General features: G+C 41.3%; 1 protein-coding gene across 14 annotated transcripts in view; it reads left to right on the plus strand.

Moving 5' to 3' along the window:
• The window catches only part of Plcb4 (phospholipase C beta 4), a 375454-nt gene that overhangs the window by 201263 nt on the left and 153940 nt on the right, over positions 1-20251 (plus strand). For all 14 annotated transcript variants that reach the window (XM_040746359.1, XM_040746367.1, XM_040746358.1 and 11 more), the window contains one exon: positions 16745-16843. In XM_040746359.1, coding sequence (XP_040602293.1) covers positions 16745-16843 — 99 coding nt within the window. The remainder of the gene's footprint in view (positions 1-16744; positions 16844-20251) is intronic.

Below are 20251 nucleotides of genomic sequence, written 5' to 3' on the forward strand. Positions count from 1 at the left end.
TTGGTCTTTATTTGTGATTTTTGCTATTGACTAAAGACAGACTTTTTTTTTGTTTGTTTTGTTTTTTGTTTTACGAGACAGACAGGGTTTCTCTGTATTATTTTGGAGGTTGTCGGTCCAGCCTAGCCTCAAACTCACAGAGATCCGCCTGCCTCTGCCTCCCAAGTGCTGGGATTAAAGGCATGCGCCACCACTGCCCGGCGAAGACAGACTTTATTATTTCCTCTTCTAAGTATATGAAGAAGTCTCTCTTGACTTGGCCTGAGAGACAGGCTAGGGTTTTGATGAGCTTCTCCTCAGCTCCTTTGGTAAGTTATGGCACAGTGGCCAACTTGCCTAAAGGTTTTTGACTTTGGTTCTTACTCCATCATAGGGAGAGCTTATCGGAACTCTGTAGTCCTTAGGGTCTTACCATGTGTGATAAAAATGTTTCATTCTCATATTGCTTACCAGGTCATTGTTCTGTTAATTGTCTTCTAAAGATCTCAGCACAGGGGTCATGTCAAATGATGGCAACTATTGGTTGGCTGAGATTGTCACATCTTTGATCAAGCGCTCCTGAAGCTACCTCTTCACCACTAACTCATTAAAGTTGAAAAGTTTTGGTGTTCATCATATGAAAGGCCCATTTCCTTTGTCTTGAGGTTGCTTTGTGTGATAACCTCTGACTTTGCTCTTTGTTCTTGTTACAATCACCTGCAATATCGAAGTTGCAAAGAGAAAACATTTGGGCTCCTATTTAGTGCAGGCTGGTTCATGACCAGTCCACCACATTGCCGTGGGTTTTTGTTAGGCAGTATGTGATTATATGTAGTAGAATTCAACTACTCAACTTTTGGCCTAGAATGAAAGTGGTAAGAAGATGACCATGGCATGCCATTGTTCTCCTGTCATCTCCAAGAGCATGCCTCCAGAAATCTGAAGACCTCACACCAGGACATGCCTCTTGAAAATTCTCTTAATTTTTTTTTTTGTTTCTTTTGAGACAGGGTTTCTCTGTGTAGCCCTAGCTGCAGGCTGGCCTCAAACTCACAGAAATCCACCTGCCTCTGCCACCTGAGTGCTGGCATTCTAAAAGGGAGACAAGAATGGCAATGACACTTGATTCCAAGAAAGGAAGAAAAGATAAAGTGTTGCTGGAGTTCCTTGTCCCACCTGGTCCCATAGCTATCTTTCAGCCCCAAGTAAACACATGCATGCTATATTAATTATAAAACTGTTGGCTGATGGCTAGGGCTTCTTATTGGCTAGTTCTGTCTTAATTATTAACCCATTTCTAGTAATCTATGTATTTCCATGTGACCTTGACTTATTGGAGAATGCCTGGAGCTGTTAATCCTTTGACAGCTACCTGGCATCTCTTCATGGCACCTCTCTCCCCAGCATTCTCCTTGTCTCCTAGTCCTGTCTTCCTGCCTCTATTGGCTATTGGCCAAACAGTGTTTTATTCATCAACCAATAAGAGAAACATATATATAGAAGGACATCCCCCATCAATAAAGGGCAGGAGGCCGGGCAGCACTTCCTGCAGAAAGAGGATGTTCGGAACAGAAGATGGTGGGAGTTAGAGTCTGGGAGTTTAAGGAGAATTATAACCAAGATAATGATCTAGATTGAAGGCTGCAGGCCTAGGTACCCAAAAGCATTTGGGCAGAACATTTGAGGTGGATCTCATATTTTAAGATAGTCAGTGGTTATGAAATGACAATATCAATCCTCTTTCTTTTTGAAACATAGAAGGATGAAACCTTCGTGGTTAAAATATATCTTAATTATAAGCCTTCTTTTGGAAATTTTTAGTATCATAAACTTTCAATGACAGTAGATGTATTAGCCACAAGACCTGATTTATTCAAGTTATGGTCAAATTGGATGTCATTTACTTTTGGTTTTGAAAAGAGAAGAATAAAATTAAAACACATGTAATGGCTGAATCCTGTTGTGATTTTACTGGCATTAAATGTAGACAACTATAATTTTGTTACAATGCCGTTACAGATAGTCCTCAGTTAGCACTGTAGCTGGGTTAAAGCAGAGCAGCAAATGTGTAGAGCCTGCTTTTTCTCCCTCAAATTAAACTTTCTTTATAATATTTAGAATATTCTAAACAATTACAAAAAGTGATTCTTACAGATGAATAGTTATTTTGTGAGCACATTTAAAATAAACTGCCCTTTTCCTCATGGGTAATATAACATCTTTATTGCCCGTTTTCTATGTGGAAGTTGCAAGCATCTGTCCTCAGATAAAACCTAGGTAGGAAACTAGAGGGGTTGTTCATGAAGACACCCCCCCTTCAATGAAGCAGTCTTTAGTTTTAGATTAGCTACCTGATATTAAGCAGCTTAAAGTCAACCACAGGAAAAGGTCACATTTGGTCGTGCTATTTGAAGGTCATCCCTTCAGAGTGTTTTACTGTGTTTTAGGAGTGCTGCTATTGAGAATGGGACTGCACAGTGAAGGAGAAGCAGGGTTAAATTCTAGTTCAAAGGGCCATGGACATTTCTGAACTCTGTTTTTCACAACTTACTATTGGGGAGGTGCTATCTGACTTGAATGGAGCCTGTGAAAATGCTTAGTAAAGAAAGCTTTCCACCTATGTTGAATATGCTCGTCAGAGGCGGCATCCAGCTTAGTGGGATGGTGGTCAGTGGTCCTGGAGTCAGTACTCCCAAGCTCAGTGCTATTCCAGCTCATTCTCTCCTTGTAACTTCAGGAAGCTGGCTTGTCTTACATACTTCAGCTCCATCCTCCTGGCCTGCAGCCTTGTGACATTTTTGAATCTCTTGGTTCAAACTCTTTCCCTCAAGAAACAGAATAATTGATCGCAGACGACACAAGGCCCACAGTGGTTTCCAGAAACATTGCTTATTAGTACAGACACTTGAGGAAACCAAGCCCTTGTCGTACAGGGGGCAGCGAACTTAGTTAAAGAAACCCGAGGCTTGCTTTCTTTTCCCTGCCTGGCTTGAATTAAATGTCAGAGACATTTACTAAAATAGTATAGGATACAGATTCTTGGGTATGACTTCACATGTGACTGACCTCTGGTATCTTCCTGTTGCCTCTGGGCCTTGTTAAAACGAAGGATGTTTTTTAGTGCCTATACAAGCTGGAGAAGCAAACACACTTTAAAACACTCCAGTGAAAGCACACATCTTATGAAAGGGACAATTATTTGAAAGTTGTTGACCTCACAAGGATTGTGAAATGTTTGGCATCTTGTAAGTGTGCTTTGATACTGGAGGGCTGTTCTGGGAATGTCACCTTGTCATTACTCTGTCGTTTGATCTTCAATACACAATGGTAACACATTGTGTGACATATTACTTGGACTCGTCTTAGTGTTTTCATTTTGTGAAATAAATATATTCCAGGAAGGATATGTATGGTCTTAAATAACATTGACACATATAGACTTTCATCTAAATATTATAACTTAAAAATGCTTAACCTAACTAAGCTAGAAGAGTTCAGGAAAATATGTACATTGTACAAACAAGGACACACATAACCCTAAAGAGGTTAAATAAATGTGTGCTTAACATTCAACAACTGGTTGGGATGTATCTGAGCTAGATTTGTGGTCTATTTGTGACTGTCAGTCTGTTTCCAATTTGGAAGTCTTAATATTCATTGTGGAAACAGCTTAATATATAACTATAGTTAGATCCACTTTTAAAGCTGTGGGTAAATTGCTTATAGAACTGTAAAATTTGGCTATCTCTTGTTCACTTTCCTATGTCACACTGGAACGTTTACTTCATTATGTAAACGTGGGAGCCATGTGTCTGAAGTGAAGGAAGACGACCCAGTTTTAGTCTCCCTGCTGGTCTCTCAAAGCCAAGGGCAGCATTTGCTGTGTACACCTGGAGCTTTGTTGCTGTTTGTGGTTCTGAGGTTGGAATCTGGGACCTTGTGCACACTAGATACACATTCTACTTCAGAGCCACAGCCACAGCTTAAAACTACAGCCCCTACTCCTAGCTTTTTTTCCTATTCCTGAGTCAGGGAAAAAGAGTTTCCAGCTAGCTCCACTTAGTTCATATGTCATCTGTTTGGCTTGTCTTAGAAACCAAATTAATACAAGGCTCATTTACAAGAGAAAAGCAGGCAGGCTTTAATTTATATGTAAATGGGGATCTTCACAATGGAGCGAAGTCTTAAGAAAGGACAAAATCAAGATACTTTTATATTTTCTAGACAAAAACATCTAATAAAAATGTGAAGCAATTATACTAAGTCTCTAGAGTAGGTCCTTCCTAAGCGATAAGGGTCTAAAGGCTAGATCAGCACCGTCTCACTGGGTTCATTAAGGATCCTGCAGACCCTCAGTCTCAGTCACTGTTCTAGTCTGGGAGGAGAGACCATGGTCAGGGTAACTCCTGAGGGAAAAAAGAAGCATTTAATTGGGGGCTTGCTTACAGTTTTAGAAGTTTAGTCCATTGTCATCATGGCGGGAACCATGCCAACATGCAGTGGCTGAGGGCTACATCCTGGTCTGTAGGCAGAGAGGGAGAGTGTCTTGGCCTTTGCATGGACTTTTAAAACTTCAAAACCCACCCCCAATGACATACTTCCTCCAATAAGACTCCTAATCCTTTTATCCTACCATGGTGCCACTCCCTGGTGGCTAAGCATTCAAATATATGCACCTTTGGGAGCCGTTCTTATTCAAACCCCACATCCCCACTCTGAGTCCAGTGAAGTCCCTATGAAGAAAAAGAAAGGACAGGTGACTATGTGATCACATTTCCTTAAAGTGACTTCAGCCTGAAGCCGGGCGGTGGTGGCACACACCTTTAATCCCAGCACTCGGGAGGCAGAGGCAGGTGGATCTCTGTGAGTTCGAGGCTGGGCTGGACTGACAGCCTCCAAAACAATACAGAGAAACCCTGTCTCATAAAAACCAAAAAAAAAAAAAAAAAAAAAAAAAAGTGACTTCAGCCTGGAATACACAAGATGCCAGTGTAGCCAGTTTCGAGATAGAACATCCTTAACTCACTCACATATATGAACCATTTGGCACTGCCCCAATTTCACTGAAAGAGCGGGTAAAAAGCTGTGCCAAACTATAGGAATGAACCCAAAGGTCATCATTTAAAGTCATATTTAACCCTTAAATTAACTGAGTTCAAGGATTTAGTGTTTTTTTTACTTCCAGTCTTTTTGCAAGTTTATGCATTCAAAAGTTCAAACAAAGCTAGGAGAAAAGCTTTTTTTTGTTTAAGAATTTGCCTAGATTTGAAAATAGAATGAGACTGGTGAGGTGGCATGGCAGTTAAGAGCCTATAAGGCTCTTGCAGAAGTCCCACATTCCATTCCCAATTCTCCTAGTTTGTCTTGTGTTGTTATAAAACACCATGACCAGAAGGAAGCTGGGGAGGGAAGGGTTTATTTCAGCCCACAATTGCAGTCTTTCACGGAGGGAAGCAGAGGCTGTGCAGAAATGTAGTTTCCTGGCTTCCTCTCCATGGCTTGCTCAGCCTGCTTTTTTATACAACCCAGGACCACTTGCCTAAGATTGTTATCACGGTGTCCTAGGCCCTCCCACTCACAGAGTCCCAGATCCTCCCACATCAGTCATCAATCAAGAAAATGCCCCACATTTGCAGGTCAACCAGATGGACACATTTTCTCAACTGAAGCTCCCATTTCCCATATGACCTTGGCCTGGGTCAAGGTGACTAAAAAAGCAAAGCAAAAACAAAACAACAACAAAAAACGTAACCAACATGCCAGTGTCCGGCTGATTGTAACTCCAGTTCCAGGAGATCTGAGCAGCCTCCACAGGCACCTACACTCATGTGCATAAACGAGAGGGTGCACATACACATGCACCCTAAAAATAAATATATCAAGTTATTTTTAATTAAAAAACCTGTAAGTGGAAATGACTTCCCCAAGACTTACATTCCATGTACTGTTTCCTCACAGTCTTTATTTTTATCAGCTCCATCCCTGAGTTTAGGTTAAGCATTTGAAGGGTTCACATGAAACTCTTTTGAATATATAAAGTGACCCCTGGAGGGGTGTGGTTGAGGTTTATGTGTGCTTTATCTCTTTAACTGATTATTTTACAGCCACAGAGTAATACCTTTGGGGTATGGATATGGGACAACAGTAGCTTTCAGACACATCTGGTGCCTATATATTATATTTTATCCATATATGGTCTGCTGGTTCCATTATGCATAATCCTAAACTTTACTCAATTACTCCTTTGTAATAATAGCAGTGGTATATTTATAAAACAGCTTAGCCAGTGTTTAACTACAGGGAATCTTGATCAAATCTAATAGTCCATTGTGTGTGTGTGTTTACTTTAATAAGAAAATAGTTTTTAAAGAAAGGATCCTTTGAATCCTTGAATTTGGGCCTGCCCCATCCACAGCCTCTTCCCTGTTTTATGCAATCCAGCCTTGTAATTTTCAGACTTAACATGTCTTTATGCCTAAGGCAAACTTCAGAAAGATTATTCAAGAAAAGACAAAGTTAAAACCTTTCCTTTGAAATACTCAGTTAATTAAAGCAAAAGTTGAGCCTGGAAAATAGTTTTTTTTTTTCCTTTTGAGAAGTTTGATTCATGTTAGTGAAATTTTTACCTAATTGTGAGAGAGCTAGTCCAAGGGCCAATGAAGGGCAAAGTTGGAAGTTGTATGCATAAGAGGCCTATGAGGTCTAAAAGAGGATAAAGATATTCTCTTAAAGGGGTTGAGAAAGCCAGGCATTGCATAAGAATAAGATCAAGGTGTTAATTCTCTTCCTCGGGATCAGGTGCCAAGGTGTGCTCTACATACTTGGAGAGACTGGGCTGCAGTGCGGTTCAGGGCACAGAAAACTGTGGAGGAGGTATCCAGTCCAGAAGTTGTTCATAGCTACAGAGCAACATCGAGAATGGAAATTTATTTTGCACACTGCTTTCCAGGCAAGCAGCAGAGTTTGTTCCCTCTTTTTGGTCAGTCTAGCATCCCAGTCCATGGTGTTACCCATGTTCAGGTGAATCTTCCCTCCTCAGTTAAATCTCTCTGGAACCATCTTGAGGACACACCATGATGGTTCCTAAGTGATTGCAAATCCAATCAAGCTGACAGTGAGGACTAACCATCACTGTCCCCTCTTCTGAGAGGCACTGATGTAAAGAAAGCTAAGAGTCATCCTTGGACTTCCCCTGTAGTTTCCTTGTTAGACTCCTCACCTTAGTAGTATCCAGAACCAACTACTAACAGCTTGGAGGGTGCTCTAGGGATGAAACTGAAGCTAGGCTGATGTCAACCAAAGCTGGTTTTCTCATCATTTCCACCCTTGGTGTTCCTTATTTTTCCAAGCACAGGTATTCCTTGAAAGTTCTGGTTAAGAATATCTGAAACCTGGTGGTGGTGGTGGTGTACGCCTTTTATCCCAGCACTCTAAAGACAAAGGCAGGTGGATCTCTGTGTGTTCGAGGCTAGCCTGGTCTACAGAGCAAATGTCAGGACAGCCTCCAAAGATACACAGAGAAACCCTGTCTCAAAAAACAAAAACAAGAGCAAAAAAGAACACCTCGGACCCCCCAGGTGGTAGCCCACTTTAATCCCAACTCTAGGGAGGCAAAGGCAAGCAGAGATCTTTGAGTTTGAGGCCAGTTTGGTCCAGGAAAGCCAGAGATACACAGGGAAACCCTGTCTCAAAAACAAGCAACAACAAAACAAACAAAAAACGAATATGAAATCAGCAAATGAAAAAATTGGAACCACGAGCTAGGTGTACTTTTGGGTAATCTGCTTGTAACCTCTTCCTCAGACAGAAAAGTTTTCTATGCTCATGGGCATTTTCTTTTATGTTTCTCCAAATGTAATAGGATACCCAACTGGGAGAGCAAGGTGGGCCCAATGTTCCTTCTCCCAGCTGTGAATGACTACCCATAAGGGAGAAGTTGTTCTGATAGATGGTTTATACCACCATAGTTCCCTGCTGCACCTGAATATTTTAAGGATTTCTTTTGATTTTGTTTTGTTTATTTGTTTGGTTTGAGGTGGGGCAGGGGCTTGGCTAAGAGAGGAAGGGTATGAGGATAGATTACTCTCTAAGACAGATGGCATGTGAATGGAGTACCAAATGCCCAGGAGGCCAAGGCAGGAGGATTGATTGAGTTCAAGACTTCAGAGTCAGATTAGGCAGCATGGTGGGAGTCTGTCTCCAAAACAACAAGCAATTACAGCAGGTTCTTCACAGATTTACAAGTTCTTGAAGATTTACAAATATCCCAGAGTCACTTAATTTCAGCCATTGAGGTTACTAATGTTCATCCTAAGTACTAAGGCATAATAAAATGCTGCTGCTGTTTACTGTACTGTAGGATATATTTACCTCAGAGGCAGAAGTGATTCTTTATACTGAAGAATATTTGTAAGTGAACGTTCTGTAAAAACAAGTTTGTTGTTAGTGAATGAGAGGATCCGTTTAGTTATATGCTTCTTTCCTCCTTGAGCTCCTCCTACACGTGTATTCTCTTTCACTTTTACATGTAGAGAGCCATGTGTATCATGTTCTGAGAAACATGTCTCCTTCTAAGAAGTGTGTTGAGATGGTTTTCACCATGTGAACATCCTGTACTGCATTCATGTAAACCCACATGATTTAGGTCAGTCACTTTGCGTGGTTCTTGGTGCAATCATGGGATGTGGCAGACATGGGCAGTATGAGGCACCGGTGAAGCAAAGCACAGAAGGTAATCATTGTTACTGGTAGGAATACACTAACCCTCAAGAATTAAAAAGTTTCACGTAGTAAGTACATAATATAGGAAAAGTCCTCCTACTGTCATTATCAAGTTTTATGCATTGCAGATAATTTCATGTCTATACTTTTACATGACTGACATTTCAGTAAGTTAGTTTCCACTAATATCACCACAAACATATGAGTAATATGTGGTGTTGTATTAATATGATGGCTTTATTAACACTAAGTGATATGAATTTTATGACTATTACACTCTGATGGGATTGCCATCTCTAATTGGCCCATCATGTTGTGTGTGACTATGTGTGAATATTCTAATTGTTGTTATACATTTCCTTGTATCATACTAAATATGCATTTCTTCATCTCCGTTTCTTCAATTCATTACTATAAAGGGTACTTATATGTTAATGACAATTTAATTTCTATACCAAAATGCTTTTAAGCTAGAGATGGACCTGATATGTATTTATGAGTACACATCTCAGAAGGCACTGTACAATGGTATGCCACTGGTGGATACTCCCTGACCTCACGGAGGGCCTTCTCCCTCACCTTTATGGCTCCCCAACATGAGCTGTTATATGCATCTTCCAGAGGGACTGAGCTTCCAGGCAAGAAGTGATTAACAGTGGATTATCAGACTAGAAAGCCTCAATCATAGACAACCACTTTAATACAGTTTCAGCCAGTTAACCTCCTTAAGAGGATTTGGGAGGCCTGGATATGAACTCAGATGTCATTCTCCAGACATGTTACAGCCAAACAACCAACAGCCAAGCAATCTGCGGAAATGAATCGGCTTCCTGTTGGGAGCAGTTGCACTTTGTTGTATTCTGTTTCTTTGAAAACTGGTCATCACAGACTAAACTATATTGCCGGGCTCAGTGCATGCTGTCCTAACACGTGGAACCTTGACATATAGTGCATTTTAAGCTGAGGAAAACTACAGGAAGTGCTTTATCTGACTTTTCTCCTTTTCCTGTGAAGACCCTCATACCCAGAAGAAAGGATGGAAGACACAGAGAAGACAAGAATGGGAACAAACATGGTTTGATAAATAGTTGTGAGATGATTCCCCGTTACCCAGCTATTATAATTTCTACATGGCTGCCCTCTTAAAATGAAACCTGTGTATAAAACATAGCTTTCTCCTATTCCTATGGGGTTTTATTTCTGGGATTTTTCATATCATGAGAACTTACTAAATACATTTATTATGCCTTGAAAGTAATCTGTCTTTTGCTGTAGCAGTGTTACTTGTGAGACTTATTTTGGGCAGTGATGGTTATTCCTACATCCCCCCCCCCCGTAACATGGTAGCTAGCAGCTGTTCCTTGTATTAACTTCCCATGTTTTCCACTTGCCTGATATAATGAAACCTATATTATGATCATAAAGTTCATGGAATGCATTGATAAAGGCAGTTCTTTTAAATTATACATTCATCATATTTTTTAAATTATCTCAAATTGTCACACTTTGGTTATAATTCTGATCAGTTTTGAGGTAGATGGAGGCAAATAATTGTTTTTTTCCCCCTTCTCATTTTACTACTGTGGGCTGTGGGTTTGTGAACACTAGGAGATTATTTTCCATCAATTTGACATCATATGGGATTCATCATGGCAAAAGCCATAGGATTTGTAGTGGTAGGCTAGAACACCATCATAATCTATTTCATATTCAAAAGCAAGAATCGAAGAGCTTCTCCCCCTTGGCCAGAGTAGCTCTTCAGTCAACCAATGCAGCACTGGCCAAAGCTGAGAATAAGTGACTGTGTGTGTTCAACCCTGGTTGTGGCATTGCTATCAGCCAACCAGAATAAGTGACTGTGCGTGTTCAGCTCTAACCACGACATTCCTGTCAACCAACCACCTCCTCCACAAAGCCAAGGGAAGGAACATCATCTAAGAAAAAAGAATTAACACACTAGAGGATGGGAAGAAATGCTGTCTTCAGAACACGACATAGCCACAGTAACATAATATTAACTCTCAGAGCCGTGATTGTTTATGTACGAGCTGCAGGAGATCAAGCCATCCCCAATTCTAGCACAGATCATTGTTTGAGGATGTGCCCACAGATAGGGTGGCCATATTACAGTGGATAGCCTCATACCAAAGTACATATGGGCAGCACTAATTGCACTTAGTTATTAAGAGAGGAGGGGACATGGAATTTGTTGGAGTGAGGGCCTGTTGGGGAAGATCCTGGAAGAGTTGGGGGAATAAGGTACATGTGGTCTTATTTTCTTGTATACATGCATGGAATTTTGACAGTCTGTATTTTCCCTAAAGTACAGCATAGCTTTCTGAAATGTTAATGCAAGCTTCATCACTTGACAAGTACTCAGAGCCAATGTGTGAGAGGCTTCCTGTTGACAGTGAAGATGTTAAAGCCCAGAAGAGGAAAGGAAACAGTTGACAGCTTTACTTGTCATTTCTTACTGTTTGTTCTTGCCAAGAACTCTGGTGGAAAATACACACACTTTAAAAACAGATTTTTATGAAAAGAAATAATTTGTTAAATGTCATCTTTCTTTCAGTTTAGAGAATGTTTTTCCTTAAATATAAGATCTGTGGTTATAGCATTTTCTGTTTTTTAAAATGGAGGAAAGTATTTTTTAAATCACTAAAACTTGATCACTGTCTCTTAACTAATGCTTGTTATTTAGATAATCTGTGTATACCATGTAAACTGCTTTGTTCCCCTATGAAAGAAAAAAAAGAACCTAAAAGTAGAAAGTCTTAGTTTTGTTTATAGTTTCATTAAATCCTTTAGTCTAGCATGATTTGGTCAAAGGCTGTGAGTCTGTGGAGGGGCAGGACTTAGGGCAGGGAGCACTCTGTGGTACTGAACAAAGATGCATAGAGAAACAGATGAGTTTTCTAACAGAGCCCTTCCAAACCCAGCAAGCTATGGATCTACAAAAGTAAGAATCCATTCATGAGGTCAGAGGCCTGGGGATCCATTCACATCCTGAAGCTTAGGGACCAAACCTCCCACACACATGCCTTTGAGAGGCATTTAACATCCAAACTACACCATGAGGAAACAGTTTGGATCATGTTTGCTCTTTTATGTGCTTAACAACATGTTAGGATTATTTATATTTGCTTGACAAAACCTGTGAATATTTTTAGGAACCCTTCTGCTTTGCCATTGTTAAGCAAACAACCACTCATTTCCAGCCCTGTTCTCAATAAGCATGAGAGTATATAAATGTGTAGTGTATTTAAGCCATTGCTTGGTTAGGATTGTAGACAGTCAATATTTTTCTACCTTAAATGGCATAATAGTATCTTTGTCCACAAGCTTTGCATACATTGAGTTAGAATAAGTCCTACTGGTGAAATTGCCACCTGTGACTGGGGCCTTTCAAGGGCACAGAAATAAATTGCAAAATTCTTTATCCCCAAAGTATCCTCAACTCTCAACATCATTACTTATTACCATTTTCTTAGTCCTGTACTCTGTGTGTGCTTTCTGAGAGGCTATTTAATGGCTTGATGAAGATGGAGATGGAGATACTTTTGGCAAGCAGGGAAATTATCATTAATGATATGTCAGTGTAGAAATGAATTCCAGCTTGAAGTAAAGCCAGGCACTTGAAGATTCAGGACAGTCTGATGCCCTAGTCTGTTTTAAAAACACGAGAGGTTCTTATTTAAAGATTCAAAAAGTCAGTTCACTTTTGGTCAGTGGAAATTCTATGTCAACCTCTCATCTCTGGAAAATAATCTTAGATATTTTTAACATCAGTTTTAGGGGATATTTGGGTTTACTTCAGTTTGTATGGTTAAGGTGGGGATGGGGTTATTAATTCCCCATGGAATGTCTTAAGGATAAGGTTAAAGTTAAAAGATAACTGTTGCAGTTAATAAAATTCCTATCCGCAGCCTGGTATATTTGAATGAAATGGACATGATTGCTCCAAAGTATAGTAAAGGAGAAGGTTTTTATTGTAAATAGGAGGGAGAGCACTCCCAGAGCCGTCTGGAAGGGTCCAGACTGAAATGGGGCAGTAAGAGGAGAGTCTCTCTCTGTCTCTGTCTCTGTCTCTGTCTCTGTCTCTGTCTCTGTCTCTGTCTCTGTCTCTCTCTCTCTCTCTCTCTCTCTCTCTCTCTCTCTCTCTCTCTCTCTCTCTCTCTCTGTGTGTGTGTGTGTGAGTGTGTGTGTATGGTTGTGGGGTGGGGTGGGGAAGAGAGGACCAAAGTAGAATTGAACCAAGAGAGCAAATGGCCAAATTGGCAGGGTTATATAGGAAGGAGAAACTGGGGGAAGGGAAACAAAGTCCCTGGGATAGAGAGGCTTAGGGTAGGGTGCCGGGGTCCTGGGGGTGGTGAGAAGAGTAGAGAATTGCCCGGCTTCCAACATGCAGTTGGCACACTAATAGGCATCACATTAGCCATTTCTCCTCAGTTTCTTTGGGACCTGATGATATTTTGTCCAATGAAAACTGCATATTGTCAAGTCAAAGCAATCGTACTGTTTTGTTCACAAACAGAAGGCACAAAATGACAACTATCTTGGTTGGCTTGGGGGAAGCCACAGGGCTCAATTTAAATTTTCTATTTATTGTTCCCATACAAAGCTGTTAAGATAACATGGACCCTAGAAACACTCCAAATAACATCTACAGTGGTGTTCATGTTCATTACTGGCTGCATTCCCATTCCCTCTACAGCTTAATAGACCTTTTGGAAACCCTGTACAGCTTCGGGAGGGCAGTGATGTGTTTCTTGAGCCACCGTGAAGAATCATGACAGATGAGTAGCTGAAAGCAACTGAAACTTTTCTCTTACAGAAGTTGGAAATGAAGGTGTCCCCTCAGCCCCATTTCCCCCCAGACTCTATGGAGAATCAGTACTGGCCTCTTTCTCCTTCTGGTGTCCTCCAGCACTCCTTGACTTGTGGCTGCATTGCTTTAGTCTCTGCCTTCATGGTTACATTGCTCCTTTTTCTGACTCTGCTTAATGTTCCTCTTAAAATGACACTTTTGATTGTATTTAGACCACACAAGGATGATACAGAACTAACTTTCCAGCTCGATATCTTTAATCACCTCTTCAAAGTCTCTTTTGCCCTGTAAGGTAACATTCATGCACTTAGTACGTAAATGTGCTTGAGGGGTGGATTGTGTAGCCCACTATCCCAGTCAGGCACCTTGGATACACCTGATTTTATATACTGTCCTTTGTCCATCCTATTCCTAAAACTGAGGTATGTGCCCAGTAACAAATATCATTTGTCAAAGTTTTGGTCAGAGCTGGCCTGGGGCATTGGAGTGGGAAGCAGTGTTTTCTTTATGGTTAATACTGTTTACTTGGGGTAGCAATATCACTGCCAAATGTAGTAAGTAACCACTCCAAAAAAAGTGAAGGGTGGTTTCTTCCCAACCAAATATAATTGACTTCAGCCTTTCCTTAGAAATCTTAATTCTGTTTGCCATGAATGGCACCCTCCTCTCCAAAGTGGTTATATGAACCTCAGTGGACACAGAACAAATGACAGTCATAAATCTATGTATTTACCAAATACATTGGTGGAGACAGCAGCTAGGTAGGTTTCAGAAAACTAAGAAAAATACTTTTAAAGGGTTCAGATGCTTTCTGATTGCAATCTTTGCTTTGGAGTTGGTGAAAGCTAATAGTCTGCAGACAGTAGCTGTAATAGTCACAAGGATGTTAGGTCAGATGAAGAGCTGGATGACGATTGACCATCAACATGGGCTAAAATGAATCTGGCCTTGCATCTGCAGCATTCCAGCTCTACAGTCAGAGAGTCCTGGTCACCCTGTCAACCTGCAGAATTTTCAACATAGCTATGGATTTTTCAGAGAACTTTAGCTGACAGAAGTCTAGTGAGTCTCGAAGATGACATTGTGTCTGAGGGACACATTTTAAAATCTCATTGTAAGCTTAGCAATTCATTAGGTTTAAATGAAGATGCTACAGAGTGAGACAAATAAACAAGCAAACAACTTTCTTCCTCAGTTTCTCCAGCTGTGCTGTATGGTGTCAGGCCATCTTCATGACTGCCATACTTGAATATTTGGCCTCTCAGCAGCCCCTCTCAGGCCCTTGTACTCTATCTGCCAGTTTCTCATCATGTCCTTTAGAAGGAACTCTCTGCCGTCTCTTATGAAGTGAGCCCATCTAGGTCTCCCTTCTAGCTTGTCGCTTCCATGCTTTCTGCAGTCTTGGGAGATTGTCCTCAGCCACCTATGTAAAATAATCCTTCCAGTTGTGTAAGAATGCAGACAATGGGCCCATGTAAAGCCCACTGGCTTCCTTCAAGTAGCAGCTCTCTGTGTTTACACTGGGAAGGCTGCCTCACTGTGTCAGCTCCTTGATGGTCATTCCCTTGAAACTCCCACCCTCCTCAGGTGCTTCTTTCCCTTGTGGCCTGTGCAGTGAGGTAATGCCTTTCCAGCTGGATGGAGGAGGAGAAGGTAGTTAAACCTTCAGATCCCTTGTAGGTGCAGACTTCCAAGGCAAGCTGGGAATTTGCATGGAAGACCTTTTGGCACAGACTGTAACCATTTAACTGGGAAATTTGAGTTGATTATATCAAAGGGGAGTAATGGCCAGTCCCTTCCTCATGTCTTCAAAAGGTAACCATTCATCCTTTGAGGTTTTTCTACACCCAGTTGGATTGTTAGACATACCTTTCTTTGCTTCTTATTTTTAAAAAAATCAATTGCTTGGGTCAACATTTTCTAGTGCTAGGTTATCATCTTCATTGTATCAGGTATGTAAAATAATTCTGCTGCTGCCCTTATTGTCTGGCCCTAGGAAGTATTTCTAAGAATGGCATCCCCCCCCACCCCCAGAGCCCCACAGTTTAAAAATCAAACAAATTTGAGGTACTTTCCTGCCATTTTCCCAAAATGCTTCTGTCCTTCGTCTGATCCCTAGATCTCTAAAAAAATTAAACCAGAAATAGCTTCCCCCCCCATGGTTGCTGATATTCTCCCTAGAAAGCAGAGCCAGAGGCCAGCATCCTTTGGTCTCAGTGTTCCCTCAGCTACCCCAGTCCCCAGAGGCCTTCATGTAATGAGGCCATGTGGATGGGATGAGCACTTCAGTGGGAGGTGAGTGTTTTAGTAGTGAGAACAGTAGAGAAGGCAGAGAATCATGGTGCTTATGTCTGGGTACTCATGGTGATCCCGGGAGAATCAGAATTAAACTAGTGACAGGCAACAAGATGGTTAGAAACTCTTTTCAGGTTTGATATGAGCCTTTTATGTTAGATGTCTCTGTTCCCTATTCCTTTCCAAATGAAAACAAAGGTAAAAAATGCAAGGGATAGCTGGCATGAGTTAGAACATCCTAGAGCACAGGAAACTCTACAGAGAAATCCCTTGCCTCTTTATGTACAGTCTGGCAATCTCCCAAGGCTACTTGTGATATATTGTATCCCTTTGAGTTCCTTTCATTCCCTCCCCTTCCCTCCCTCCCCCTCCCCTCCCCTCCCCTCCCTTCCCTCCCCCTCCCCTCTCCTCCCCTCCCCTTTCCTTTTCTCTGTAGCCAAGGAGAACTCCATTGCCTTGGATGGCCTTGAACTCCTGTCTCAGCTGTCCAAGTAGTTGGAATTCTAAGTGTGTGCCACTGCATCTGCCTTACAATGATCCTTTTTATTAAGAAGTTAACTTGTCTGTTTGTGGTTGTAGTGAATTAGCCTCACACAGGCTAAGCATATAATATTGCTGAGTTACACCCTACCCGCACTGAGTTGCCTTTTGGTGTGTCATGCTGACCTTCCTATGGGTGGTTACTGAGGTGATCCCTGAGACCTTTCTCTCTGCAGATACTTCACAGTATGTAAAATGTTGCTTCAGGGTTAGAGACAAGGAAGGGGAGTGTTGGAGTCAGATGATGGGAAGGCGTATGCTGGAAGATAACTCAGGGACCTTTACCACACACTTCAAGACAGTAAATACAAAACGTCTGAGCTTTGACAGGCACTTGGCGCTTTAATTCTGTACACTAATGAGACATTTGTTCTTCCCCAGGTCTTGGACATCATCATGGCCAAACCTTACGAATTTAACTGGCAGAAGGAAGTGCCATCCTTCTTGCAAGAAGGGGCAGTTTTTGACAGATATGAAGAGGTAACAAAGTGATGTTATTTTTTTCCTGTCTAAACAGTCTAAATTATCTAATATTAATAACAGTACTGAGCATTTTTTCATGTACATAACATCTTTGAGGCCTATAAATTACAATGGATGGGAGGTAATTTGTGGGTGGAGTAGTAATATACTCGCAGTGACTTGTTGAATGTTCACAGTGGGCCTGATAAAATAATACCAGTGATGGGTGTCCTTTATTGAGTGACCTTCTTGTGCCAAGCTGCCTTCTCAGTACTCCATGTGTGTTATTTAATCTCACCAACAAGCTCCTTATAAGGTAGTTGCTACCGTTGTGGTTTTACAGATAGGTTTCATACAGTAACGGTTTGGTTTAATGGAGTGTTTTTTGGCAAGCGTTTCCTTGTAAACCTTTCTATCCGTTATAAATGTAGCAGCAATTGGACTTCTTGCTACCCATTTGTTTGCTTGTTTCATTTGTACAGACCGTTACGACCAAAGCTTTGCATGCCTCTGCTTCTGTGGCTTATTGTTTGTAGCTTTGTAAAGTATCAGTGGCGCCAGGCATCGAGGCCAGCAACGTGCTAGAAGGGCTCGGGAAGTAAGCCGAAGCCTTACCAGGAATGCTTGAATTCGAGATGGCCTAAGAAAGGTCATGGTGAAAGTGGTGTTTTCTCTAAGGCAAAGTAAAAGGTAAAACGAATCCACTTAGAGCCAGAGTTGATTACTTTCAAATCATTAAAGTGTGGTGGCTGGTATCCAGCCCACTGAGGTTCAGAATGGCAGACACTGACATGCCTTTGCCCCAGGCACTCAGTGGTACTGGCTGACATGCCTTGTTCTTTCCACCATGGGTATTGTTATGACATTCACATTTTCAGAAAACCAAAATGAAACACAAATGTTGAACCAAAATGTGGCCATTCTTACTTTGAGTTCAGATACTGAAATGATAGTGCTCATTTGTAGCTTTACCACCAATGGAGTAAATGTCTTCTAATGTAAGATAAGTCAAAGCAGCCTGCCATCACCAGACAAGAGGAAGAAGAGAGGCAAGAGGGGAAAAAAAGGGGCAAAAGAGACAAGAGACTAAAGAGGCAAAGAGGCGAGCTGTGCCTGGTGGGGACTTTTAAAGGGTGCACATGTCACTGACATTGGAAAGGCACCTGGTGACAGATGATGACATAACTGCTTTGGCAGCAGAGGCAAGCTGCTGCTGTGGCTGCAGAAACTAACAATAACAATTCTATTCAAAGCTTTCTTCTGATCAGCTGATGTAGGTTGGGTACCACTGAACAGAATGGCAGAGCAGATGACAAAAATCAGTATCTCTGTCTCTCATTGATGCCAGTAGCTGAGACTCCATGACAAGAAGTGTTTAAAAAAGAAAGGAAAAAAAAAACTCATAAGAATTTATATAACATGTTTGATACAAGGATATGAGACGCATGAAGACTCAAATGGAGAGCTGAAGATACAGAGAAACGTTTGTATGCTCTGTGGGGAGTAAATAGTCATGATGAGTGATATCAGCAAGCGTGTGTGATTTCTGGAATGCCAGCAAACTGAAAGATTCAGCAAGCAAGATGATTCAGATCCTTCTGTGTCCCTCTGCCTTCCTGGAGTGAGATGTTCCTTTCCCCAGACTAGGGAGGACCCCCTAGAATGGGGATCTTTTGACCTATTTTATGCCATGTCACATATATCTGAATGGTCTACTTCTCAGAAAGTGGGGAAATGTGAAGTTGGAAATTGAGATGACCATCCTAAGTCTACCATTGTCTCAAGTGGCAAGGGGCCATATTTTGGGCTAGTCTCTTCCAACTGCTTCAGTGGTTCTGTAGTGTGAACTAGTATGAGACATCACTTCTTGACTGTTAAAGTGACCCAAATGATTTTCAGATTTCTAAGACAATCTTCTAGCCTTAGGAAATCTTTAAGTTAATTTAAAAATACGACTTGTTTTCTCATAAACCAGAGGGTCCCCTGGAAGAGACTGAATGTAAACACTGGCAGAATTTGTTCTTTCTTGCTTCCAGGTAAGCAGATGCATACAAGAGAATTAGGCACTCATTTGGGGAACAAAGTGCAATAGGATTTGATGGATGGAGGGGCTCCATCCTTCCTGCTCTCCTGTTTCTTGTGACGACTCCCTTTGGTGTTGAATCATAGCATTTAGGAAATCCTAGTTTCTCTGGCCTCTCTGTGAATGTGTATTTCCCCTGGCTTGCCCTAAATATGAGGGAGAAGTGAACCTGGAGCGAAGAAACCCAAACAAGTATTAAACTCAGTCTAGCTAAGCTTATCTTTTTAGAGCATGATCTCATGAGGAACTACAGTACAACACGAAACAAAGAGTTTTAACTTCATAGAGAAAAGATGGTGCTCTTTCCCAGCAACACATCAAACCAGAAAAGCCAAATAGTGTTTCAAGCTGGGTGGCAGCCCGGTTTTCTTATCACTTTCCATTCTATAAGATTCAGGTTTTTTTTTTTGAGCCATAACCAGTAAAATGTTCACTTGTAAAAATGTAATCAGAAAAAGGTTTGTGCACAAACAACCCAGAGACACGACAGCTGACTGCCAGTGGGAAGGATGGGAGCTAGAAAAAAGGAAACACAAGCATCTAGAAGTGTCATAACATAAGGAAGGGGTGACTTGTGAAGGAAAATACATGTTTTCTACCCCAGATAATACCTATGGAGTCTGCAATGATAAATTAGCTTCCACACAGAAAAACACTGAATAGTTACTGAAGTTTTAAAATAATCATCAATGTATATATTGCATTTAGGCTTTATTTTTGTTCTTTCTATATTCCCCAGGAATTCTTTTGAGGCAACAGAAATTTAAAACCTGAACTCTGCAAGAGCATCTGCTGTAGCATCCAATTCTATTGTCACATTACTTCTATTAATACGTCTATTCTTTCCTAACTCAACTTGACTTACAAGTTACTTGTGTGCTAAATATGTTTCACTGATTAAAAAAATGTTTAGTATAAGTGCCTAAAGAATTCTTGCAGTTGGGCAGTGGTGGTATACGCCTTTAATCTCATCACTAGGTGACAGAGGCAGGTGGACCTATGAGTTCCAGGCCAGCCTGGTTTACAGAGTGAGTTTCAGGACAGGCTCCAAAGATACTAAGAAACCATGTCCCAAAACAAACAAAGAGAAAACAAAAGGAGAAAGAGAAGATGGAGGAGGAGGAGGAGGAGGAGGAGGAGGAGGAGGAGGAGGAGGAGGAGGAGGAGGAGGAGGAGGAGGAGGAGGAGGAGGAGGAGGAGGAGGAGGAGGAGGAGGAGGAGGAGGAGGAGGAGGAGGAGGAGGAGGAGGAGGAGAAGAAGAAGAAGAAGAAGAAGAAGAAGAAGAAGAAGAAGAAGAAGAAGAAGAAGAATTCCTCTTGCAGAAGAGAAGGGCAACAGTTTTT

The sequence above is a fragment of the Mesocricetus auratus genome, unplaced genomic scaffold (assembly GCF_017639785.1).
Source record: "Mesocricetus auratus isolate SY011 unplaced genomic scaffold, BCM_Maur_2.0 Super-Scaffold_100004, whole genome shotgun sequence".
Taxonomy (NCBI): Eukaryota; Metazoa; Chordata; class Mammalia; order Rodentia; family Cricetidae; genus Mesocricetus; species Mesocricetus auratus.